We start from the raw sequence: 26,564 nt of genomic DNA on the forward strand, positions 1-26,564 counted from the left end.
CCTGCACCTCAAGCTGCCCCAGCAGGTAACCCTAACCCCCACCACGCTGAGGCAGAGCGGCTCCCTGCACCTCAAGCTGCCACAGCAGGTCTGCAAAATACACTTTCTATTTAAATGTTTTATTATTTAACCTTTATTACACCAAGCTTGAGCTCAAAGAGCTCTTTTTCTAGCAACACCTGACATAAAACAACAACAAACAACCATACAGGACAGTAAATGAACATAGACAGGACAAAAAGATAAAGATAAAAAGAGCAAGCAGCAGTCCGGGAGAGCAAATGCTTAACCTGAGAAGCATTTGCACACTCCCATATCGGTCATTAAATGGTCAGTAATTAGTGTTTTAAAACTGTGCAAAGTAATAAAGGCCTGGGCCCTCATGTATCAACGTTGCGTACGCACAGATTTTTATTAACGTACAACCATTTCTAAGCAAAGTGTGGGATTTATCAATTTTAACGTGAACTTGACTTTGTGCTTATATTTACGCACAGCTCGGAGCATGCGTAGCTGACGCCCCATGGTAGAAGATCGTTACTGCAGACGGACGGCATTATGCGCTCCTCAGTTCATGCAGTTTCAACGCGGAAATAAGCTTTCGTGCATTACTCCCGACACTGGCACGTGTTCTGTATGAACCGTAATTCATTATAGTTCATTGTGAAATAGCGACAGTAGTGTAATTATAACGGGCTCATGCGCGAACAACAGGTTTGCTTGCTTGTTTGGCACGGGGGGCAGACGCAGAACACCCACCTCCAAACGCCATTAAATATTGTTTAAAATAAAAAGCGACATACTATTATTTTGTGTCATGTTTCCAAATAAGATTGGCCACAACGAAATGCTTTCTACTTCAATTTGTTGGTTAGAATAGATTACCTCGCTCCGTTGAAACTTCACTGAGCTCCGCGCACAGACGTGATAATAATAATAACAACAACAATAATAATAGCTTCATTTTATATAGCGCCTTTCAAGAGACCCATGCAAGGTCGCTTTACATAGATAGGGGGGGGAAATAACAAAGTAATAAACATAGTGGACAGACTATGTAAATATGATGATGGGATTCAAGTTCGCGTTTTTATTGATCACATAGGCAGGCTATACATAGGCTACATGCCACGGTCCATCGTGATATTGTAGATGGATCGAGTAATAGACTGTTATTACTGTACCACCCATTGTGACAACAGCCTTGTGAGCTCCCGCACACAGACATGATGGAATTCAAGTTCATGTTTGTATTGATCACATAGGCAGGCTACACATAGGCGTATAGGCTACATCATACATGGCAGTGAGATTCATTGTTCTTGTATATGCTCTCGTATTATTGTTTATATAGGCTACCCAATACTGACATCAAAATAGATTGTATGCCTCTAGAAATCATATGCAGCAGGTAGAAAATTGACAGAAAATCCGTCGCGATTTGGAATAAAATTGAGGAGAACTTTAATCCCTGGGTATTAATCGAACAAAACGGAAAAAGGCAGTCATATTCCAGCACGGTCTTTATTAGTGTTTGCGCTGCCCAGGCAGCAATGGTTAATAGATATCATATCCGACATCACCGTACGTGTACACGTCTGTCAGCCTGTCACGTATTTCTCCATAACACGCTTCCCTCGGCTTAGTCCACTTTTCCACATTTCATGGGGGTGTTCCATTACCGTATATGGTTAATCGGGGGGGTTCTGGTATGCAAATACTTAAAACAGTGCACAAGCTCCAGCTTAGGAGCAAGGTGATATTTATCAAGACAGGTGTGCGTAGGACCTGTGTACGCACGTGTGATAAATCCCGTTTTTTTTGTGCGTGCACACATTCTAAATTCTGTGCTTACGAACGGAAGTAGAATACTTTCTAGGAAAGGTTGATAAATGAGGGCCCAGGGCCCTCATTCATCAACGTGGACGTAGAAAATGTTCTATTTCCACACGTAAGCACAGAATTTAGAATGAGTGTACGCACGGAAATATTGGGATTCATCAACCGTGCGTACACAGGTCCTATGCTCCCCCGTGTTGATAAATACCACTTTGTTCTACCGTCAATGCTCGTGCATGATTATCCATATATGGTCATGAAACACCCCCCCTTGGGATGTGAAATAATGGACTGACCCGAGCGGAACTCTGAGAAACTCCACGGGAGATTATTCACTGAGGCGCTGTCGAACCAAGAAGACACAACGCGTGTTATGGGATAAATAAAAGGCTGACTTGTACACGGTGATGTCAGATATCAACGGCTCCCTAAGACCATTGCTGCAATTCTGCCTGGACAGCTCAAAACACTAATAAAGACCGTTCGTTGACCACTGTTTGGCGTTGGTTGTGTGTCATTATAACCGTGCTGTAATATGAATGCCTTTATTAGTTGTGTTCGATTGGCTATAATATGATTTTTAGAGGCATCTATTTTGTTGTCGGTATTACCGACAACAAAATAGATGCCTCTAAAAATCATATACTATTAGGTAGCCTATATGAATTACATATAACAGCAGCCATAGCCTACATTATGCAACAGTAACTTGCGCATATATAACACACAGCCCTGCGAAGCCTGCATACAGTAAACTAACTTGACAGACGTCTACACGTACGGTGATGTCGGATATGATATCTATTAACCATTGCTGCCTGGGCAGCGCAAACACTAATAAAGACCGTGCTGGAATATGACTGCCTTTTTCCGTTTTGTTTGATTAATACCCAGGGATTAAAGTTCTCCTCAATTTTATTCCAAATCGCGACGGATTTTCCGTCAATTCTCTACCTGCTGCATATGATTTCTAGAAGCATACACTCTATTTTGATGTCAGTATTGGGTAGCCTATATAAACAATAATACGAGAGCATATACAAGAACAATGAATATCACTGCCATGTATGATGTAGCCTGCCTTTCAATACATGAACTTGAATTCCATCATGTCTGTGCTGAGCTCAGTGAAGTTTCAACGGAGCGAGGTAATCTATTCTAATCAACAAATTGAAGTAGAAAGCATTCCGTTGTGGCCAATCTTATTTGGAAACATGACACAAAATAATAGTATGTCGCGTTTGGAGGTGCGTTCTGCTTCTGCCCCCCGTGCCAAACAAGCAAGCAAACCTCTTGTTCCCGCATGAGCCCGTTATAATTACACACTACTGTCGCTATTTTACAATGAACTATAATGAATTACGGGTCATACAGAAGTTGAACACGCCAGTGTTGAAACTAATGCACGGAAGCTTATTTCCGCCTTGAAACTAATGCAGAACTGAGGAGCGCTTATGCCATAGTAACGATGTTCTACCACTGGGCGTCAGCTAAGTGTGCTCCGAGCTGTGCGTAAATATAAGCACAGAGTCAAGTTCAAGTTGAAATGGATGAATCCCACTCTTTGCTTAGAAATGATCGTACGCACAGGTTAAGCACAAATCTGTGCGTAAGACACGTTGATGAATGAGGGCCCTGGAGTTTAAGAGATTTTTTAAGTCCATTCCAGGTAAACGGAGCAGAGTACACAAAAGCCCTCTTCCCAAACTCAGTGCGAACTCGTGGGACTGAGGTAGATAGAAAGTCCTGAGAACACAAGCTGTAGGAAGAGTTTGACGCAACGGTAAGGTGTGTACAGAGATATAGAGGTAACAGTCCATGTAATGCTTTATAGAGGGAGATGTACCAATGATGAAGCCTACGAGCAGGCAGGGACAGCCAACCTACCTTCTTGTACAAAATGCAGAGATGAGTGAGAGATCTACAGCCAGTAATGTATCTTAGCGCACCATGATAAGTGGCATTCAGCATAAGCAACGAGGTAGAACAGGCATTCATATTCATAGGCTATGAGTAGAGCTCTGGACTCATGATCGGAAGATCACCGGTTCGAGCCCCGGTCAAGGCTGCTGTCGGAAAGTGTTGTCCAGCAGGGGGCACTCTGTCCTCTGGACTAGTCAGTAACAATGCCCCTGTTACAGTGATAGGGACACCGTACAGCTGTGAGTGCCGTCCTTCGGATGAGACGCTAAACCTAGGTCCTGACTGAATCTCGGTCGTTAAAGAATCCAGGACGCCTATCGTAGGAGTAAGAGTAGGGGGTTCCCCGACGTTCCTGGCCAAATTCCCAATCAGGTCTCTGACATCAAGGCCACCTAATTCCCCTTCCCCTTAATTGACTGATATCAATCCCTGTCTCCTGAGCCGTTCAGCCATTGTGTAGTGTGATGTGTGCCTGGTGCCATTGTATGGTAGCCATTGAGCCTGCGTAGCCCAAGGTTGGGTGCTGCCAGTGGTGGTGAAGGAGGCAATTTCCACCCTACATTGTAAAGCGCTTTGAGTGTTTAGAAAAGCGATATATACATTTTTATTTTATTTCTTATTTTTTTTGAACAAATGTTTTTTTATTTTCCCTTTTTTTAACATGAAACAAGACAAACTGTACAGTAACAGTAATAATCAACGATAAATCACAGGACAATAACAGAAATAATAATAACAATAATGTCCAGTAATTAAATCAGAATGAAAGTAGATTAAAAGACATAAAAATAATAAATACAATACATGGGCTCATGCTCGCTCTACCCCCCCCCCCCCCCCCCCCCCCCCTCAGGACCCCCACTTGGACTATACATCCACTACTTCATTCAGCATTAGAAAATTCCAAATTTATATGCGTTCCTTTATCTTATCCACCACAGCTATCCATGCTGCTATGCTGGCTTCATTAACACCAAAAATTCGTGCAGTGGATATCTCTAGATAAATCACATCGAGATAGGTGAGCACCCATGCCTTCCGGCACATTTTATCCGGTTGAATCCAGCGTGACGCTATCAACTTTTTGGCAGCCGTAAGACCCGCCAAAATGAGTCTCTTTACATGTACAGAGGTCGATAACTGAGAAACATCATTCAACAACAATACAGAAGGCAGTGTCGGTATGGTCAGAGACAAAAATTCAGAAAATTGAGTGGTGACATTTTCCCAGAAAGTCTTGACAGGAGGGCATTCCCAATACATATGCATATATGTACCAATAGCATCGTTTGAACACAAGGAGCATCGAGAGTCCGGTCTGAGACCCATTACATGTAGGTGCAATCGTCTAGGGGTCAGGTAAGTCCTATGAATAAAGTTAAGATTAATCTGTTGGTGATTTGGGTTGCGTGATGATAGCCGAACATTTTCCCAGACTGCATCCCAATCAAAATCTACTTCCAGGTTTGGGATATCCTTCCTCCAGACCGAGTCTAGGGGAAGGACCTTATATGAGAACGTAAATAAGTGGCGATAAAAGTCAGAGACGAAGCCTCTCGACGTCTCCTTGTCATAAAATAATTTGTGAAATCTGTGGTGCTCAAGTGGAATATCTAATGGAACTCTGTGAGCCTTCAAAGCTGCTCTTATTTGTAGATAGAAGAGATAAGTGGAACTGGTGAGGTCAAATTTGTTGAATATATCTCGATAACTGCGGAGACCATGGTCATCGAAGATATCCCCCAATGTGTGTATGCCTTTCTTTTCCCATCCAGGGTATCTGATAGGTTGTTTTCCAATAAGGATTAAATTGTTATTAAATAGGGGAGAATGCCTGTGCCATTTATGGTGGTTAGTACACTTTTTCTGTGTGTCACGCCATATCCGGATCACATGTGTAATAAGAGGGCCAAATCTTAAGTTGCATTGCTTAATTGATAAGTTGGTGTACACTATATCCTGCAGTCTATGTGGTGCCACTATGTTCTCCTCTAATGGTCTCCAGGATACCGCTGCTTGAGAATCAAACCAGGTGATCAGTGGTCTCAAAGAGAACGCTTTAAAGTAATAATTGAAGTCTGGAAAGGCTAAACCCCCGTCGGATTTATTTCTCTGTGCAGTGGATCTTTTTAATCGTGGACGTTTGTTGTTCCAAATAAATTTATATGTAGCGGAGTGTAGTTTTTGCCAGTAACCAGCAGGGGGGGGGGGGGGGGGCAACAGCAACATTGAGCTGGTGAAGTTAATTTTGGGCAAAACATTCATCTTAACTATTGACGCTCGGGCCTGTAATGAGTTTTTTTATTTTGACCACCTGCCGAAGTCATTTGTGATCCTGTCTCGCAATCCGGAATAATTATACTTCACCGTTTGGCTTATAGTGGGGAATATTTCAACTCCAAGACATTTAAAGTGTTCTACCATGGGTACATTTGCTGGGAGGAAGGTAGCCTTCGCAGTCACATTGAGTGGAAGGAAGGCCGATTTTGGCCAGTTTATCTTAAATCCCGATAGATTGCCAAAATCATCTATTACTTCGAGAAGATGAGGTAGGGAGGTGTCAGGGTTTTGCATGAACAAGATTACATCATCTGCATATAAGCTAATGTGATGCTGTGTGCCCTTAATTGAGATCGGTGCTATGGACTGGGATTGTCTTATGTACTGTGCTAAAGGTTCAAGGGATAGAGCAAATAGTCCGGGACTAAGAGGACAACCCTGTCTGGACGAGCGCGACACAGGGAAGAGTGGAGAGCAGAATTTACCTGTTAAAATCATGGCCGATGGATCTGTATATAGTACTTTGATCATATGAATGAACCCATCACCTAACCCCATCCTTCTAAGTACTGCCCATAAATAAGACCATTCCAACCTGTCAAAGGCTTTCATCGTGTCTAAGGATAATACAGCCGTAGGAGGCGCGGCATCCTTGCTGGCATCTATTACATGCAGTAACCGTCTAATATTATCCGTGATCAGGCGGCCTCTTATGAAGCCTGTCTGATCAGGGTGAACTAAAGATGTCATATGCTTTTGAAGTCGGATGGCTAGTACCTTAGCGTACAGCTTGAGATCGGTACCAAGTAGGCTTAAGGGTCTATAACTGCCACATTCGGTGGGGTCCTTATCTTTCTTAAGTAGGACAGATATGAGTGCCATATTGACATCCCTGGAAAAGTTTCCCTCTTTGACTGAGTAACTCAATCAAGTAATAGGGGTCCAATTACATCCCAGCATGAGAGGTACAGTTCGGGTGGAATGCCGTCCCAGCCAGGGGCCTTACCACTTTGCAAGTCAGAAATAGCCTCCCTAAGTTCCTCTAGTGTAATAGGTGCATCTAACCGTTTAGCATCTTCGTCTGAGAGTTGTGGTAAATTTATTTGATCAAGGAATTCCTCCAGTTTATTATTATCGAAGATCACTTCTGACTCGTACAGGTTAAGAGTAAAACGTACGAAAAGTCTTGTTGATTTTTTTGGGGTCGGTGGTAACCATTCCCTGTTGGTCCTTGATGACAGGGATATCCGCAAATTGTTCACTGGATCTTCATAGCTTGTAAGTGACTAGGTTTAGAGCCATGAAAGTAATAATGTTGTCTTGTTCTGTGTATTTGAAATTCAGATTGTTGTCTTAAGATGGAGTCAATCTCCTTTTTCAACATTTTAATTTGAAGCTCCAGTCGACACGAGTAGTTGCGTTGTAAAGAGGAGAACAACGAAGAGTGAAGCCCTTCCAGTTCTACCAATTTGGAGAGACGTTTCTTGCGGAGGTTTGAGGCAAAGATAGTAGTGTTACTCCTGATAAAACCCTTAACCGAGTTCCATAAAGTTCTGGGGTCTTGTACCAAACCCACATTAAACTGCAGGTGTTCAATGAGTTTATCTTTAAATTGCAGGTTGAATCCATTGTTTTTCAACAGTGTCGAGTTAAAGCGCTATCTTGGGGCTCGGGATGTCATTCTACTGAATGAGCCCTTTAGGAGTAAATACTTGTGGTCTGACAGTGCAATGGGCCCCAATTCAAAGTCAAAGCTATCAAATAGTCTAGGGGATGCAAAAACATAATCTATTCTAGAAAAGGTCCTGTGTCTTGCTGAGAAAAAGGAGAACTCTTGCGCCGTTGGATTGAGCGATTGCCACAAATCAATTACTCCTGTGTCCTTGGACCAGGCTTGTAGTGCCGTAGAGGCCTGTCTCTGGTCATAGGTTGTGGTGAGACTAGAGATGGCATTAAAATCTGCACCAATTATAAACGAATACTCAGGGAGATCTAGCATCGCTCTAGTGAGTGAAGCATAGAAGTTAGCGTCATAAACATTAGGGGCGTAAGCCGCTACCAAAGCAATTTTCCTGTTAAAGTAATCTATCTTGGCAATAGTTACTTGACCATCTGCATCAGACCATATGTCTATTAATTTAATATTCAACTTCCGTTTCGCTACTATAGCTACACCACAGGATTTGGTGCCAAAGGAAGAGTAGCTTATGTTTTGATATACTTTATCCGCCAGCTTTGCATTGTCAGCCAATAAAAGATGCGTTTCACTTAAAAGAGCCACATCAACCTGTTGTCTTTTCATCCATGTTAAAACGCTTGTGCGTTTATGATGAATATTAAGACCCCCTGTATTCCAAATCAAGATATTTAAATTAGCCATAGTCTAAACAGGTTGCAGTATGCCTGAGTGTAATTCGTCTGGAGTAGCACTTCATAATGGATATATATGGACCACAATGGAAATAAGCTCTGAGCTTTTTTGTGTTACATCCTTGGCAGTATATCCCGACTGTGCTCTTCTGTCACATGTTTATTTTTTATATTGTCAAATAAAGTCATTCATTCATTCATTCATTCATTCATTCATATCCAACTGTTAAGGTCCTGTTGAGATCAGAGTGTGAGCATAAAAACAAACATATAAAACAAAAAAACACATAATCCTCTATTCCCACCCCCCTCCCCCCTTTAAAATACGTATCCAGTATCCCCATATGGAGCATATCAACCATAACAACCCTATGCATATTACCATAGGGTCTAAAACTCTCAAATCTACCATAAGTAGATTATTCTCTCAGTGGCTGCTAGCCACACTCCCTTAAAATAAAGAAATAAAAGAGATAAAATGCCTCAAAAAGTAGAGTACATTCACTTAAACCTTATATGAACATGGCTAAGTTTAAACAAGAAGAAGAAACAGTAAAAAGAAAAAAGCCTAGAATTGGAATTATTGCAAAAGAAGGGGGGGGGGGGGTTATAATACGTGTGCAGTGCGTCCACCAGGCCAGGGGAGGGCGATGTTCAGCTGTGAAGTCTGTTGTTTCCTATGATTCATAGAGTAGAGGTTACAGAATATTCCAGAATATTCCAGCATTGTCATAGTGTAATTAGACCGCCGTGTCAGAAGAGGCGCTGTACAACAGTTAGTCTTATTTTTTTTATCGACTAGTTACAGGGGTGGCCAACCAGTCAGAGACTAAGAGCCACAAAAATTACTGTGGTACCACAAAGAGCCACACCATATACCAGCGTTTCTCAACCTTTTTTTTCAGTCACGGCACCCTTCATGTGTTTATAGGTCTCACCCTCTGGCCTCTGAAGTTGCTAATGTCTTTTTTATTTGGGCCTCACAGGGTTAAAAGTACCCTGTGAGACCCACGGTTGCAAAATTACTAAATCACTTTTAGCCATTTAAAAAAATTATGTTTATTTAAAAAATGTTAAAGGGGAACTATTTTACTATTTCTTTCACTATTTGGGCACTTTTACACAATGCCTGTGAGTCTATGGAACACCTAGGTTTTTTTCAAAAAAAATTCATTGTTTTGTATTTCTAATCAAGTACTAAAAACCGCATTTTTCTACCTCAAGATCTTAAGCCGTTTTGAGGCTGGGCTCAACCACTGTGTGGCCTGGTGCCAACTGCCACATCAACTGCCACATTATTATGCAGCTGAGAAATCTCTGACATCACAGATATGCACATTTTCAGATGACTCAGTTCAGTGAGGGTGAATATTGTGAGAGGAGAATTGGAAGAATTCGCCAATATGAGAATTAGAGACATATATCCTATTAATATAAGTCCACATAGCTAAGAAACAATGGTAAACACTGAAAAAAGCCATTTATAAGATAGTTCCCCTTTAAGCAGATGTATAGTCAATTGGTCCTGTTGTTCAGCCTCACAATGCTATTTGATAGTAAATGTGTTTATATGTCCCACCCTCTGGCCTCTGAAGTTGCTAATTTCTTTTTAATTTGGGCCTCACAGGGTTAACCTCTTAAGCCCGAGATATACAGTAAAAGTGTATATTTTCAGCATTACGTTTGTTTACCAATTATTTTAACTGTTATTAGTGAAATATAAGATTATAGAAATCTCAGGGCATTGAGTCGGAAACCGGCGCATATTGACAGGAGGAAGTGGCACAGTCAAAAGTGAGTGTAGTCTTTTGAAGGAAGAGACTCAGGGTGTTGCAATATGATGAAAAATGGTGGAGAAATGTACATTATAAAAAAGATGGCAGAATTCAGTACTGTATCTACAAAACCTTCTGTTTAATCATCTTCCCTTTATTCATTTGCTTAGATTTTTCAGATCTGGTCAATTTTAGCATGGTGTTATTTACAGTCAAAGATAAAAAATGTTTTAAATAGAATTGATATTCTCCTTTGGTTCATTACAATTTACTCAAGCCTAGTAACAGACACACTATTTCTGACACTGATCCATATATGTCCCTAGATTCAGATACCAAGAACATGCAAATGGACCATTTAAAAAAAAAATTTAAATGTTTATTCTACGTCCTTATAGAATGAAAAAAAAAAAAAGTAAAAAAAAAAATATAAAAAGAAAAAAAAAAAAATGATGGATGGAAGAGCCGCACATTGACGGGCAAAGAGCCGCATGCGGCTCGCGAGCCGCGGGTTGGCCACCCCTGGACGCGTGTTGCTTTTTAACAGCGGAGGAGTGCAAGAATGTGACAATGTGACCATGTGACCGCGGCAGCGCGAGAGAGCGGCAGTGCGGAAATAGGCTGTCTATTGCCATTCTCTAAGACAAACGCTAACCTTAACCAGCTCCTTAACAGCGCCTAAACTTAACCGTTCTAACCTTAACCAACTCCGAAACAATGCCTAACCTTAACCTTAACCATGCCTAACCTTAACCTTAACCATAGAAAGAATATTGCCATTCTCTAAGACAAACTCTAACCTTAACCAGCTCCTTAACAGCGCCTAAACTTAACCTTAACCATAGAAAGAATATTGCCATTCTCTAAGACAAACTCTAACCTTAACCAGCTCCTTAACAGCGCCTAAACTTAACCGTTCTAACCTTAACCAACTCCGAAACAATGCCTAACCTTAACCTTAACCTTAACCATGCCTAACCTTAACCGGCGAAAGAATACATGTTAAAAAAAAAAAATTATGGGATTCGAACCAACGGACCGCTGCGCTGCCAGGTGAGCTAAGCTTCGAATGAAAATCATGGCGGATCACAGCTACATAATGCCGCAAGCTCTGCCGCTCCGCTCCGCGGCTGCCGCAGGGCGTGTCGCAGCCAATCAGGGAAAACGCGGAAGCACTCGGCAGCACTCCTCCGCTGTTAATAAGCAATAGGCCCCCTGGACTAGTAGGTCAACAGCATATGAACCAGATGATGACATATGCCGTGTGTGTGGTTAGCAGAATGTTTCAGAGGTCACAGAACATTCCAGCTTAGTAATAGTGCAATTAGACCATTGTGTCAGGAGAGGGCGCTGTGCAACAGTTCGTCTGACATTTTAGCATCTTCTCTGTGTCGTTCCAATTTTAGTATATGTCTAGCCGGAGCTTCTAGTATGTCAACAACAAGTGAATAGTAGATGATGAAGCTGGCGGTGGACGCCACTATATTCCGAGTGAGTGGCTGGTGGAACATATCTGAAACGTTAATGGATCTTGAAGTCCAATAAAAATATGTACACACACAAAGAATACATAAAGAAAAAGCTACACGGACCCACGGAGGTATTAAGCAAGTCAGGGCGCGACGTATATGACATGCATAAAAGTCATAGATAATTTAAACAGAGCTAGCGTTTATCTCCCCAGCCTTAGTGGACGTACAATGGTTATACAAAATAAAACCGACCAAACCCCCCTTATATCAGATGTAGCGAAACATTTAAATAAAGTATCTAGGCGATATCCAGCGTCACGTTAACCTATTTATAAAAAAAAAAGTTATTGAAATTATATGACGCCGCTTGCCGTTTAAGCCATAACGAAGTGTTAACTGCACAAAAACAGTATACTGTAGCCTAGAACGTGGCGTCCTCTTGGGTCTTCAAGAAGGTTGTGGCTTCCTTCTGTATCCTCGCTCCGTTTTTGGTAATGAACAGCTTCGCAGGGTACTGGAGAGACGGTTTGAAACCTAGATTGTAGAGTGAGGCCATGACGGTCTTGTAGCGGGAACACTGCTCCACGACTTCGGGACAGTAATCTTCATAGATTTGGACTGGGTTCCCTCCGTATACCAGTTTACCCCTCCTCTTCCGTGCCTCTCGAACAATTATTTCTTTTATTCCAATTTGACGTAAGCTAGCAATAACTACTCTAGGCCTGGAGTTATTTGCAGCTTTGGCCCCGACTCTGTAACACTGATCCAATTCGGGTGTCGTAGGGAGGATCCCCACCCCCAGAATCTCAACCAGTACCTTTGCAAACAAGACATTGGGTTGGTCGCAATTCACACTCATCCAGTCCTATTATGCGAATATTAGGTCGACGGATACGGTATTCGACGTCGGTTAGCTTAGCCATTAGCTTATAGTTGATTCCTTCTAGAGCCCCACATCTAGCATCTATCACTTCCACCTTGTCAGCACAAGTACTCAAGCCGGTTTCCATATCGTTTAGACGACCGGTCTGTACACCAACCGTTTCCCAGAGGCTGTCGATTTTGGATTCGATAGAGGTAGCCTGGTTGGTTAGGGAATGTAAACCGTCCGTTAAGGTGCGCTCGAGCTTGAGCTGGGATTGCGTGAGTTCTTCGATTAGCTTAGCAATGGCTTCCATATCAGTGGGAGCGTCATCTTTCTTTGTTTCGCTTCTCGTTTTCGTCATTGTGGTTCTTTCAGTCAATATAGTTAGTTGGAAACCTAAGGTGATGTATACATAAAGGTTTAACCGAGTTGAGAGTATGAAAAGAGGCTTTTAAAGTTAAATATAAAAAAGGGAGTAGCAGCTTAGCAGAATGCGACCTCACATCCTCGACCCGGAACCGGAACTCCTCTTATTATTATTATTATTATTATTATTATTATATACAACACGTCACCATAATCGAGTACCATAATCGAGTGTCTATGTGTGCACACTTTTTATATTTGAATTGCCTGTGCTGTAGAATATCTACTGCTTATCTCACTACATTGCTATGGTGCTGGACGTAAAGGCTATCGACAGAAGACTTCCACGCAGCTACTGTACTAGATGCATAAAATATTCACATTTATTTTTAAGCTCTTGGTCCATATGACCTTCAGAGCATTCCTATGGGATCTGAGATAGATATGCTCTTTTATGAAGGTTGAATAGGCACAGGGCTTTCCCTAAACAATGGTATAGACTAGTATCTGGTACAATGGTATCAGTTCCTCGTTAAACTATTGTGTAACCTTATACACTGTACTTAAATAGTGCTTGCTATTTTATTGAAATTATGTTTTTGAGTTGCAGGAAATTACAGCAAATGGCTTTTTTGCCCTAGTTGTGACTCTGCACCATCTTGTTTGAATATCCTGGGGAAAGCCCTGAGACTGATATAGAAAATAATTTGCATGCATCCAGGTGTTTGGTGTCTTCTGTGTTAAGCTTTTAATTATGTCAAGTAAAAATCAATCCCTTTTTTTACTTTTACCACCTTTCAACCATTCCTTCCCTCTTCGTGATGCCAACATATACAACCTCTCTCGTTGGTCAGCAGTGATTAACCTACGTTTGTATTGGCTGATAGATCCAGCAGGCGACTGCCACCATCATTGAGCCGACGGGGGAGTCCGACAACCCGCTGCGGTTCACCACGGGCCTGGTGGTGGCGCTAGACATCGATGCCACACTGGAGCATGTGCAGGACCCCCAGAACACAGTTAAAGTACAGGTCAGTTTGCTCTTTGTTTCTTTGTCTCTGTCTCTTTCTCATACACTGTTAAAGTACAGGTCAGTTTGCTGTTGTTACTCTCTCATACACTGTTAAAGTACAGGTCGGTTTGCTGTTGTTACTCTCTCATACACTGTTAAAGTACAGGTCTGTTTGCTGTTGTTACTCTCTCATACACTGTTAAAGTACAGGTCTGTTTGCTGTTGTTACTCTCTCATACACTGTTAAAGTACAGGTCAGTTTGCTGTTGTTACTCTCTTTCTCATACACTGTTAAAGTACAGGTCAGTTTGCTGTTGTTACTCTCTCATACACTGTTAAAGTACAGGTCAGTTTGCTGTTGTTACTCTCTCATACACTGTTAAAGTACAGGTCAGTTTGCTGTTGTTACTCTCTCATACACTGTTAAAGTACAGGTCAGTTTGCTGTTGTTACTCTCTCATACACTGTTAAAGTACAGGTCAGTTTGCTGTTATTACAGTCTATTACTCTCATGGAGGAAAAACGAATTTCTACATGTGACCCTAATGTATGCAGTGGGTAACAATCATGGTGCCGCTCCTGTCCCCGCCCCAGGTGCTGTACCCTGACGGCCAGTCCCATGTGATCCATCCCAAGCCAGGAGACTTCAGAAAGCCTGGTCCCGACAGACACCGCCTCATCACCCAGGTCTACCTCTCACACACAGCGTGGACAGGTATGTTGGCTGACAAACATGCATTTACACCTACATACATAGTTCTATCATTATCTCATATCACCTTGTACTCTTCTATTATTGGATTCTATTCAAAGTGGTCTTTTAAAGTCAGTTCTATTTTCCTCATCTTTAAGTCTAGTCTTGCATCAACTGAAGGTGTTAAATCCAACCCCCCCCCCCTCCAATTTCTTTCAGTCCATTCTTATTCAGTGACATGGAGTGCATTTTGGACTGTATTTATATAGCACTTTTATCCAAAGTGCTTTACAACTTATGCCTCATATATAATTCACCCATTCACACACCGACAGCAGAGGCAACCATGCAAAGTGCCAACCTGCTCATCGGGAGCAGTTAAGCGTCTGCCAGCTGGAATCGAACCGGGAACCTTCCGATTACCAGACAACCGCTCTACCTCCTGAGCCACTGTCGCCCCTGACGGTGACAATGTTTCACTAACACCCCCCCCTCTCTCTCTCGTCCTCAGAACCATGTCAGATTGAGGTGCGCCTCCTCCTGGCCTACAGCTCCTCCTCCTCCTCCAAACCCAGCTGGAGTGATGGCACGGACAGCCTGCCGCAACAAGAGGCCGCCATTGAGGGAACCATCCCCTTCAGCAAGCCTGTCAAAGTCTTCATCATGCCCAAACCAGCCCGCCGCTAAACACATCAAACACACTGACTGGAGATCAGCTTCCCCTGCCCTCTCTCTTAATAGTGGAGACTGAGGGGTGACCACTGCTCACCCATCCCAATCTTTGTTGACATTTTTGGGGGAAATCGATGAGTCACAACTGAACAAAAATAACTAGACTTTCTTGAATGGAGAACATGGATTAAGGATATTTAAAAATAAAATGTCTGTCCAATGACCCCAAACTAACTCTATACTGGTCACTAAAGGTAATGGATTGCATTTGTACTTGATATCGGACAATACTTTGACTCCGAGTCGATATTGGCAGTGAAGAAAAGTCAGTGAATCTTTACATGATAGAAAAAATAATAGCATCTGTTGGATGGAAGGCTGGATGAATGACATGTAAGAATAGCATCTGTTGCATGAATGACATGTAAGAATAGCATCTGTTGGATGGAAGGCTGACTTTATGGGATCTGGTTTCATTCGCACATGAACAAATACAAAGTTACACATTTGTGAGTTCTGTGCACAATGGACTCACTGATAAGTGACTGAACAATAGTCCACCATCCGTCTCTCTGGTATTGTTCAATGTTTAGTGAATGTTTAGAGACTTTTTACTCTATGCTTTGTATATGACTTAAAACAGGGGGTTTTGACATGTTTTGTACTTACAAAGCTTGTTGTAGTGAAAAGAACGATTTTCACAGCAGTAAATAAATCCATGTCGTTGAAATATAGCATGTCTTTTATTTTGTAGTACAAATAATTCAACATTTTCACAAATAATTACATAATAAAAAAAAAAAATATCTTACAGAGGTTATAAACGGTAGTTGTCTTGAGTCATTTCCAAGCAATAGAAGACTCGGAAGCCTCATTCATTAGAATAACTTATTTAGCTTTGCAATATGCTGCAGACCAAATACTGTAGGCATTATTTATCTTAATGATTGTCCACACTCAGGATCCTCATGAGAAAACGGTATGTAGGCCTTTGTGGAGAACTACGTGTAAAGTAGAGGAAGCCGCTCCGGCTCGACCCGCCCCCCCTGATGACGGTTACCATGGTGAAGTCATCAGCAAGTGGAGTGGAAGACCCCGCCCACCTTGGCGCCCTGGCCAACCAGTTTGTTGTATTCAGCGACGGCCTTCTCCGTCTGCATGACTCGGACCTCCACCCCGTTTTGCTTCACAAAATCCAACGTGGAGGGCGGGACCTGGAGGAGAGGTTCAGTGAAGCAGCGAATCAGAAAGACCTCTCCAGACAGACCCGGGACACGCTGTCTGAAAGGACTGCACCCCACCAGGCCCACTTCCGAGATCCGTTTTGTTTTTAAGATGTGATTTGAATACACTTTGTGAGCCATCAATGGGTAGAAACGACATTGAATAAAGTGAAAGGTGATTAATAAACAACATTCTACATTATCTAATTTCTTGTACATTAACACTTTCCACGCCAGACCCGATGATAGTCTGGTTAACTCGCCGAACGTTCAGCGCCAGACGCGAGTATAGTTGGGTTTTGGTCATTATTGCTTATATTCGCTATTTCCATTGATTATCCATCCAGGGAGCCTGATGTTATCATTGGGAATGGGTCTGAGTTTGCAAAAGTCCAATACCGCCGCCTGGTGGGTTGCAGCCTGTATTGCACATTCTTTGAAACTCTGCATTCGGGTGTGCGTTGATGAAATAGGTCCGGGCGGACTTTTCCTAGTCGGGCATGACAAGCGCTTATAACGCATGGATTTATAAGAATCAAACACTCCCGATTCATGTTCTTTGGTGGATTATGTTATGGACACGATCGACATCAATACTTGGAATGGCAATCAGATGATTGGAATATTCTTTTTGGAGTACATCCTAGTCAAGGTAAGGGCTATATGGTATCAATCTTGCGTTGATCCAATAATTCCTTCATTGCAATCGGACCGTATGTGTGTAATGTACTGTGTAACGTATTCCGTCGGTGACGATCAAAGCATAAAAAAATGCCCGTATTGCTGCATAGCGTAGTTTTCTGGGATTAGACAGGATTACTCTAAAACTATACTCCTATTCACCACAGTATAAAACGGGAATGTATGGATGAAAAAATTATTTCTTTTTCACAAATTGAACGATGGATACTCTATGTCAAATGGGCAATAGTATTATATCCATAGCTATGATATATAATATAGTTTGAGCCCTGCAAACACTGCCACGTATTCGTATACTTTAAGCGCTGGCCTTTCAACAGTAACAGTAAACAGCGCCCTCTGGCGCTGAATGAGTTAAACAAGTAAGTATCCAACAGTTTTACTTGTAAACTATTTTTCTTTACATTATATTGTTTTTATTATTACTATTCTTTTTTGTATCCACTTTTTCTTTTTTTCTCCCATCCCAATTTTCGCTCTGCCAATTCTCCCCTCTCCTGTCTTGAACGTTGCTCGCATATACCCCCCACTGGCCGGTTGTAGGGAGGATAGAAGCCTTGTATCACGTGTCCCCTCCGATACACGAGGAGGCAGCCTGTCACATCTTTTCACCTGCCAGCGTGCTCATTGGCGAGGTGTAATGTGTGGGAGGCTCACACTACCCCCGCCATTTCCTGTCTCTGCTGTGCAGGCGTCCCCCAACCGACCTGTAGGAGTCGCTGTCCACAACGTCCAGATTACCACCCATCGACTTCCACCCGCTAACTCTGCCAATTGAGTTAGTATGACGGCCGGCTCAAGCCGGAGGCAATGCCGACACCCGGATTCGAGACCAGAGTCTCTTGCATTGGTGACGAGCGCAATCTCCACTGCGCCACCCAGCCGCCTTATTATTACTATTCTATTGTTTTTATTGCACAATCGAAGCGGGCATGGCCAACCGCATTTCACTGTATGCCCTGGTATGTATGTGATGAATAAAACTCTTGAATCTTGAATCTATTATACATACTGCCCTCTTTTCCCTTGATCCTCCAATCGCAACTGTTGTCAGAGGAAAGCAACAGTTGTGATTGGAGAATAAAAAAAAAGGAGGGCAGGGTTTGGGATAGGTCAGTTTTACCTGTAGCGCTTCACTCATGCCTCGGCCGATGACCAGCAGGTCTATTCCCTTCTTCAGCACCTCCTCCAGATCAGCTGGCTGCACTCCTGGGTGGTGCTGGAGGGTGGAGGGCAGGAGTCATATTCAACAGCATTACAAATAACATGCATGCATTTTACATAACAGTAAACACTGCGCTAATCTGAAACCTGGCATGAACAACGGTGCTGCTAAATGTATTGAGTGATTTATATTAAAAGCAACACGCCGACATTATGGGAAATGTGCTTACCCTCTTCTCCAGTTAGACAAGAAGATAGACACCAATTTCCCCTCTATCCTTCTGAAAGTTAGCCTAGTTTAGCACAAATGAACGGAAGCGGATACCGATCAGCTAGCCTGGCCAAAAACACCCCGCCTAGAATTTTAAGCTAACAGCTAAGCTAGTTGATCCGTATCCGCTGTCCATGTGCACTGTTGTGTAAAGACTGGAAACCGTTACATCGCTGCGCCGTTGTACATACACACATTTTGTGAATTAGTCCAAGTGTTTATTAAAGATACTGTATATATCTGTATATATATACTGTTTAGTATTTCTGCCATAGTAGACAGCACAAAATTGTGACAGGAAATGTGAGAGAGAAAGATGACATCAATCTCCTACACATACAGTGAAACGCCTACCAACCCTCTGTGTAGGATAGATTACATGCAACAAAGGTCAAGGGGCCGGATGAGAGACCAGATGAGACATTTGACTAGAGCCATATGGAATCCGCGATCACGGAATCGCGGACGGAATCGCGGAATTGAGCAATAAAAATGGAATCAACTAAAAAAAAAATTAATTAAATTTTTTTTTTTTTTTTACTTTTTTTTTTTTTTTTATGTTGTGGGACTTGTACAGCACTTTGTTCAACTTTGTCAGTGCTGTAAAGTTTAAACCTTTTTAAATCTTAGACAAACAAAACACTTTGCTTTCATGAAATATTGTAAGCAGTCATTTGAGGCTTCATAAAAGCAGCACAATGAACACAAATCTGTCAGTGCCGAGTCCGACCTCATCTTAAATAACAAACGGCATTGCTTGTTGTAGTTAACAAAGAGAGGCAGAGTTGATTTTGCAAAAATATATATACCTTTTTATTTTTTTTAATAATCAAATTTTATTTTCATATTCGAATGAAATAAATGAATGAAGCTTCGAAGTATTTAAGACAGCCCTATTAAATGGACTGTTATATCTTATTAAATTGTGGACATTTATTCATTCCCACTTATTAGACACTATTTCTGATGGTAAAATGAGCGTACAAAGCAAAATACAGAATTCTGAAATATTAAAACGGAAAAAACGGAATTTGGAAAAAAATAAAATGGAATTTGGAAAAAAATAAAACTGATTTCATATGGCTCTACATTTGACAGAACATTGTGATTACATAGTACACGCCTTAGCTTGGTGAGCTTAGGATACCATGAATTAAGTGTTTTTGATTCAGACTGTAGCTTTTGGGAAAACAACTTGGGACAAACTTGGGATAATACACTGGAGGCCAATTAGTCAGTACTCAGTAGTCACCCAATGTACGACACATGCTCAAATTACGCTGGAGGAAAGTATTGGACCAAATCGAATAGACAATTCTGACCAATTTGAATGGTGTATGTGCGATTTTCCACAGGATGCAGTGTCCATGTCCTCTCATCCACTTAGCCTCCTTGGGACAACGCAGTGTAAGACTTTTGTCTGTTTTCAGGTAACTTACATTGGTCCCGGTCTCTCTCCAGTCCCAGGCCCGGCTGCCCCCCGGCCAGACCTTACAGTCCTTGTAGGCGGAGGGGCATCCTTTCACCTTCATATGGCCCCAGGAAAGAGACGCGATCTCAGGGGATGACATGTTCAACTGGACACCTGCTGGGTTATTGGGCAGAGGACAGGGAGGCTGTCTGACACAATAATAGAAACATCTAAATTGTAACCCTTTCTAATCATTATTTAGAATAACCAAAAGCATTCATATCCTAAGGTATAGGCTAGCTATAGTGTACACACACACACTTGCAATGAAAAATCCAGCATAGAACTATCTGACTCTTAGGGCGCGTTCACACCTACCCTGTTTGGTCCACTTTAAGTGGACCATGGTCCCTTTAGATCGATAGTCCGTTTGGTTTGTACAGGTATGAACGCAAACCGAACTATAATGAGGACCAAACAACCGAACCATGGTCCTCTTGAAAAGTTGGGACTCGGTTCGTTTCAAAGTGGACCATGGTTCGTTTGCTGTTGGTGTGCACGCAAAACGAACTTTATATAGTATCTAATCTAGAGCAAATGAGTGACAGGTGCCTAGTGGCGGCGGTCGCGCGACCCAACTTGACAGCGCCAAGTGACAGCTTGCGCGCACGTTGCAACCCAACTCAAATGAATGACAGGCGCGCGGACAGTCTCTCTCTTCCTCTCTCTCTCTCTCTCTCTCTCTGCCTCTCTCTCGCTCTCTCTCTCTCTCTCTGTCTCTCTAGACTGGCGCCGCACACGGACAGTCTCTCTCTTCCTCTCTGTCTCTCTAGATGAATGAGCAGTCGCGCGAGTCGCGACCCAACTCTTCTCCAAAGAGCGTGCAGGCGCAACTCCACCTAATAACTTCATCCTCACATTAGCAGCCTTGTCTGTATCTCACAGCGGCAAAAAATAAAAATAAAAAAAGACAGCAATGAGTCGAGGATCAACGTGGGGTAACGACGAGGTGACGGCTCTTTCCCTCGCGCGCTGAACCCGCAAATGTTAATACGTCACTTGTGACAGGCATAGCAACAAGCATAGCAACCAGGCATGAGAGTGACAGCTAGACAAATGAAATCTAAACAGTCGGCGTGTGGGCGAGGTGTGTCAATACGCTGGCGGCAACTGTTTACGTTTGAGTGCTAGTCCAATAGATGAACGACTTGGCGACAGCATGTCCTTTGTTTACAAATTAGATCCGCACCAAACAGGGTAGTGTGAACGCAGACCAAAAGCAAACAATGTATCAATAGGCTTGTTCGAGATGGGATAGGCGGACGCAGATCTGCGCAGGTTTTACTACGGCCTCGCCAAGCGCGTTGCATGACGGTTAGAATGTTGTCCGATTTGCTCTGAAAATCTGACGAGGCGAGGCGCGGAACTCCCGCGGGAGCGAGCCGCGCGCAGCATTCAGAGCGAGGCTCCACAGTACCTCTCAGCCGGCTGCTCCCGGCTGGGAAGCGACTTGCTAGTGCTACGGTCGCGCAAAGCGCCTATTGGCTCAGAAAAGTTGTCAGTCACCAGCCATGTGACAGCCAGGGAGTTATGAGACGTTTGATTGATTGAAAACTTTATTATGTTATGCGTTATCAACTTATCATCATATCATCATGATAAACTTCAAGCTGTCAGACACACACACACACATACAGCAGTGTGTTGTGTGTGCGTGCGGCCAGGAGCGCGCAACAAGATGGTATACATTATGGTATATGAATAGTATATTCCACTGTAGCAGTATATGGTGTGCTGTACATTTGAATCTGATCTAATTTTGCACACGGCCATCGCATTATAATGAGCTGGACAGGTGTGTAATGTGTGTGTGGTGACGTGAAAGCGTATCTGCCGCGCGAGACTAGGCGAGAGGCTCTCGTGAAATCGGCAGTGTCCGCCCTCTTAACTCCTCCCCCGGCTTCACTCGGCTACTCTCGTCTACTAGTCGAGGCAAACCGAAATCCATCTTGAACAAGTATTTGGTCCACCAGAAAGTCCGGACTATCCACGGAAAGTCCGGACTATAGCTGGACTTCAGATGTGAACACACCCTTAATCACGGTTTTGGACCATGTATACGATCATCACTATTAGTACTACTGTTATCACTATCACCATTATTACTTTGCACTTTGTTCTGTGCTCTATCATTATTATTATTATTATTAATCTATTCTATCTGTATTCTGTACCCCCCCCCCCCCCACAAGGGGATTAAGTAAGGGATAATGTATAGCTACGAGGTCATTGTCGCAAAATAATTGATCAACACGGAGTTAGATCATAATAGTTAGTGATAGCTACAGCGGGCCGTTGAAATAGTTTACCAAGTTGGCTAACGTATATCGCTACAAGATATTGTCTCGTTTTACTCACGTTCGCTTGACTGTTGTTTAATGCAATGCAGGAAATCAACAATCAGGAGAATTTTGTCTCAATGTAACTCGACATATTAGGCTTGTTCAAGATGGGATAGGCAGACGCAGATCTGCGCAGGTTTTACTACGGCCTCGCCAAGCGCGTTGCATGACGGTTAGAATGTTGTCCGATTTGCTCTGAAAATCTGACTAGGCGAGGCGCGGAACTCCCGCGGGAGCGAGCCGCGCGCAGCATTCAGAGCGAGGCTCCACAGTACCTATGGATTTCGGTTTGCCTCGACTAGTAGACGAGAGTAGCCGAGTGAAGCCGGGGGAGGAGTTAAGAGGGCGGACTGAATGAATGAATGAATGAAAACTTTATTTAACAGATTGCAGAATGGGTACAATACAGTACGGCTCAATACATACAATTGTTAAGGGGATGCAGACCTGAGAAAGACGTTTGTCTTGTTTCCATCAGGGTCCCCCATTTTCAATTCATATAGACATATATGACATACATGACATACAGATAGTCAGTAGTGTACTGCTACATCTATACATTTATGACATACCAGATTTGCAAATACAGTACTGTTTGTGATACAGAAGGAGTCAAGAAAAGGGAGTATATACATTTGACGTAGAAACTGTACATTGGAGGAGATTGGGTGGGGGGGGTTGGGTACATTGGGATATTGACAACCATACTGGGTAATTTACATTGGAGGTGGTTGGGGGGGGGGGGGGGGGGCGGGGGGCACACTGTATAAACAAGTAACACTGTACATTGAGGGGGGGGGGGGGAGACACTGTACAAACAAACACAATTGTACATTGAACTATTGACAAAACCATACTAGGTAAATGACTGTACATTGGAGGGGGTTGGGTTAGGATATTTACAGGGGCCAGTGTTGAATTGCAGTCTCCCGTAGGTGTCCCTTGAGAGAGGTTTTGAAAGTGGGTAGTGATCCACATTCCTTTACAGCTTTGGGTAGGGCGTTCCACATTGATGTGGCATAATTGCGAAACGTGTTTAGTCCCTTATTTGAGCCGAATCTGGGTTTAACATGATTTGTGGAGCTCCCTCTGGTGTTGTGATCGTGGTATTCACTGACCTTTGGGAAGTATTTTGCCATGTACATGGGTACCTTGGTCGTGTAGTGTATCTTGTAGACCAGGCCCATTGCAAGTTGTTGTACTCTGTCGTCTACTCTAAGCCATCCTAGGTTGTCAAAGTGGGCAGGGGTGAGGTGGGTTCTAGGAGTAAGGTCAAGCAGTAGTCTGACCAGTTTGTTTTGAGATGTTTGTAATTTTGTTTTTAGCGCCTTTGAGGTGCTTTGGTACCATGAGGTGCAAGCATAGTCGTAGTACCCCTGAATGAGTGCTCCTGCCAGAGTCTTCAGGGTGTTCTTGTTTACCAGAGAGGAGATCCGGTACAAGAATCGAGTTCGTTGGTTGACTTTTTTTATTACATTGGATGCCATTTTGTCACAGGAGAGATTAGCCTCTAGGATGGAACCCAGGTAGGTAATTTCATCTTTCCTTGTGACAATATTGTCACCCACTGTAACTGAGAAGCCGTCGGTCTTGCTGAGTTTGTTATTTGAACCGAAGAGAATGGACTCTGTTTTGCCCATGTGTAATGATAGTTTGTTATCAGCGAGCCATATGCAGATTCTGCCTAGTTCCGAGCTGAGGGTTTTTTCAACCTGTAACTTGTTCTTGTCAGAGACCAGCAGGGCTGAGTCGTCCGCAAACAGGAACAAGTTGCAGTCACAAGCTGACGACATGTCATTTGCATAAATTAGGAACAGTAGCGGTCCTAGTATGCTTCCTTGTGGAACACCACAGCTCACTGTGAGGGGGGGGGATAGGGTACCGTTTACCTCCACCATCTGTTCCCTCCCCTCAAGGTAGGATTGCATCCAGCTCACTGATAGACTATCAAAACCAATTGCTTTTAGCTTGTCAATCAGAATGGAGTGATTGACCGTGTCAAAGGCCTTTTGTAGGTCCAGCATGACCATGCCGCAGTATTTGCCTGCGTCCACCTCTTGTTTGATGTGGTCATTCAAATAGAGAAGGCATGTGTCAGTGGAGTGGGATGTTCTGAAGCCAGATTGGAATTCGTAGATTAGATTTTTTTCCGCTAGGTACTTTTCGACCTGTTCGTAGACTATTTTTTCCATGACTTTCGAGATGGAGGTGAGAATAGAAACAGGGCGGTAGTTGCCTGGGTCTAATTTGCTGCCCTTTTTGTGCAGAGGGGTCACCCTCGCAATTTTGAAGTCCTTGGGGACGTGTCCCTGTTTTATGGAGAGGTTTATTATGTGTGTGATGATTGGTGTGATGGCGGCTGCTGAGTCTCTGAGGAATTTGGAGGGGATGTTGTCATGGCCAGTGGCCTTGTTAGGTTGGAGGGCGCTCAGTTTATTGAGTACCTCATCTGTTGTTACCATTTCCAGCTTGAAGTCGTCCTTGCGGACCCCTAGGTTTTTGTAGTAAGCTACTATGTGTTCTACCCCATAAAGCCCTGAGTGGGAGGGTAGTTTGTTTACCAGTGTTGTGGCTATGTTTGTGAAGAAAATGTTTAAGTAATTGGCTACATCCAGCTTGTCTGTGATGAGCGTGTTGTCCGTTTTTATGTTTATGTTTGAGAATCTGGTTTTAAGTTTTTTACTGCATCCTAGTTGATTATTGAGTAATTTCCAAAGTTCACGTGGTTTGTTTTTGTTTTCCTCAGTTTTGTCATTGATGAAATTCTTTTTTGCAGTTTTGATCATGGAGTTTACGTCGTTTCTTAGTCTGTTTCTTTCTAGTTTGAGTTCAGTCACGTGGGACACTGCCGATTTCACGAGAGCCTCTCGCCTAGTCTCGAGCGGCAGATACGCTTTCACGTCACCACACACACATTACACACCTGTCCAGCTCATTATAATGCGATGGCCGTGTGCAAAATTAGATCAGATTCAAATGTACAGCACACCATATACTGCTACAGTGGAATATACTATTCATATACCATAATGTATACCATCTTGTTGCGCGCTCCTGGCCGCACGCACACACAACACACTGCTGTATGTATGTGTGTGTGTGTGTGTCTGACAGCTTGAAGTTTATCATGATGATATGATGATAAGTTGATAACGCATAACATAATAAAGTTTTCAATCAATCAAACGTCTCATAACTCCCTGGCTGTCACATGGCTGGTGACTGACAACTTTTCTGAGCCAATAGGCGCTTTGCGCGACCGTAGCAAGTCGCTTCCCAGCCGGGAGCAGCCGGCTGAGAGGTACTGTGGAGCCTCGCTCTGAATGCTGCGCGCGGCTCGCTCCCGCGGGAGTTCCGCGCCTCGCCTAGTCAGATTTTCAGAGCAAATCGGACAACATTCTAACCGTCATGCAACGCGCTTGGCGAGGCCGTAGTAAAACCTGCGCAGATCTGCGTCCGCCTATCCCATCTTGAACAAGCCTCTCGTGAAATCGGCAGTGTCCGCCCTCTTAACTCCTCCCCCGGCTTCACTCGGCTACTCTCGTCTACTAGTCGAGGCAAACCGAAATCCATCTTGAACAAGCCTAATACATACACTAGCAGCCAACATGTGTTAAATTACTAGAGATGACAACAAGCAAACGTCATGTCTGACCGGAAGTGATGTCATTGGCTCAATTTCTTTTTATTATTATTTAGTTGCAGTGCCATGTTTTGGTCAACTATTTAATATTTAGTAGTTATAGAATAGAATAGAATATGAATCCTGTAATAATCCCGAGGGAAATTCTGTTATACAAATCGCTCACATTGAACAACAATAAACATTTAGGTAGTCAATAGGACTAAAATAGGAATATTATACAACAGGTAGGTCCGACCACGTATTGTGATTGGTCGAGAGCGTTCTAAGCCGTGAGTGTATTCATGATACACTCACGGCTAAATCACCATGCATATTGATTGTTGATTGAAAACTTTATTAACAGATTGCAGAATGGGTACAATACAGTACGGCGCAATACAAACAACTGTTAATTAAGAGGATGCAGACCTATTCCCCGTACCTGGCTAACTGAGTTAGCCGGATAATTTTCAGCATAGCTTGACTTAAGCCAGACAT

The 26,564-nt window shown here is 43.0% G+C and overlaps 2 protein-coding genes across 3 annotated transcripts in view; one reads left to right on the top strand and one right to left on the bottom strand.

The window, feature by feature from the left end:
* Window positions 1-15,781, top strand: part of ints4 (integrator complex subunit 4) — a 62,886-nt gene extending 47,105 nt beyond the window's left edge. The window contains exons 22-24 of the mRNA XM_084320011.1: window positions 13,778-13,921; window positions 14,497-14,617; window positions 15,108-15,781. Of these exons, the coding sequence (XP_084176137.1) occupies window positions 13,778-13,921; window positions 14,497-14,617; window positions 15,108-15,283 (441 nt within the window). The 3' untranslated portion in view covers window positions 15,284-15,781. The remainder of the gene's footprint in view (window positions 1-13,777; window positions 13,922-14,496; window positions 14,618-15,107) is intronic.
* A 211-nt stretch (window positions 15,782-15,992) lies between these two features.
* On the bottom strand, window positions 15,993-22,590 carry aamdc (adipogenesis associated, Mth938 domain containing). 2 transcript variants are annotated; one of them, XM_084320021.1, is made up of 4 exons: window positions 22,458-22,590; window positions 20,068-20,213; window positions 18,317-18,412; window positions 15,993-16,482 (listed from the first exon to the last, which is right to left on the bottom strand). In XM_084320021.1, exons 2-4 carry the CDS (start codon window positions 20,197-20,199, stop codon window positions 16,342-16,344), a joined length of 369 nt encoding a protein of 122 aa, XP_084176147.1. In that variant the 5' UTR covers window positions 20,200-20,213; window positions 22,458-22,590; the 3' UTR covers window positions 15,993-16,341. The 2 variants fall into 2 exon arrangements, with proteins under 2 accessions (XP_084176147.1, XP_084176148.1); XM_084320022.1 differs by having other exon boundaries at window positions 20,068-20,216; window positions 22,458-22,584.
* Between the last annotated feature and the right edge of the window lie 3,974 nt (window positions 22,591-26,564).

Source organism: Notolepis coatsorum (assembly GCF_963971535.1).
Source record: "Notolepis coatsorum genome assembly, chromosome: 1".
Taxonomy (NCBI): Eukaryota; Metazoa; Chordata; class Actinopteri; order Aulopiformes; family Paralepididae; genus Notolepis; species Notolepis coatsorum.

Excerpts from the sequence above, each read along its gene's own strand:
- aamdc (XM_084320021.1), bottom strand. The coding sequence starts at position 20,199 with ATGTCATCCCCTGAGATCGCGTCTCTTTCCTGGGGCCATATGAAGGTG. Across the intron at positions 18,413-20,067 it reads GGAGAGAGACCGGGACCAAT|CACCACCCAGGAGTGCAGCC; the intron begins GTAAGTTACCTG and ends TCCACCCTCCAG. Across the intron at positions 16,483-18,316 it reads GCATGAGTGAAGCGCTACAG|GTCCCGCCCTCCACGTTGGA; the intron begins GTAAAACTGACC and ends CCTCTCCTCCAG.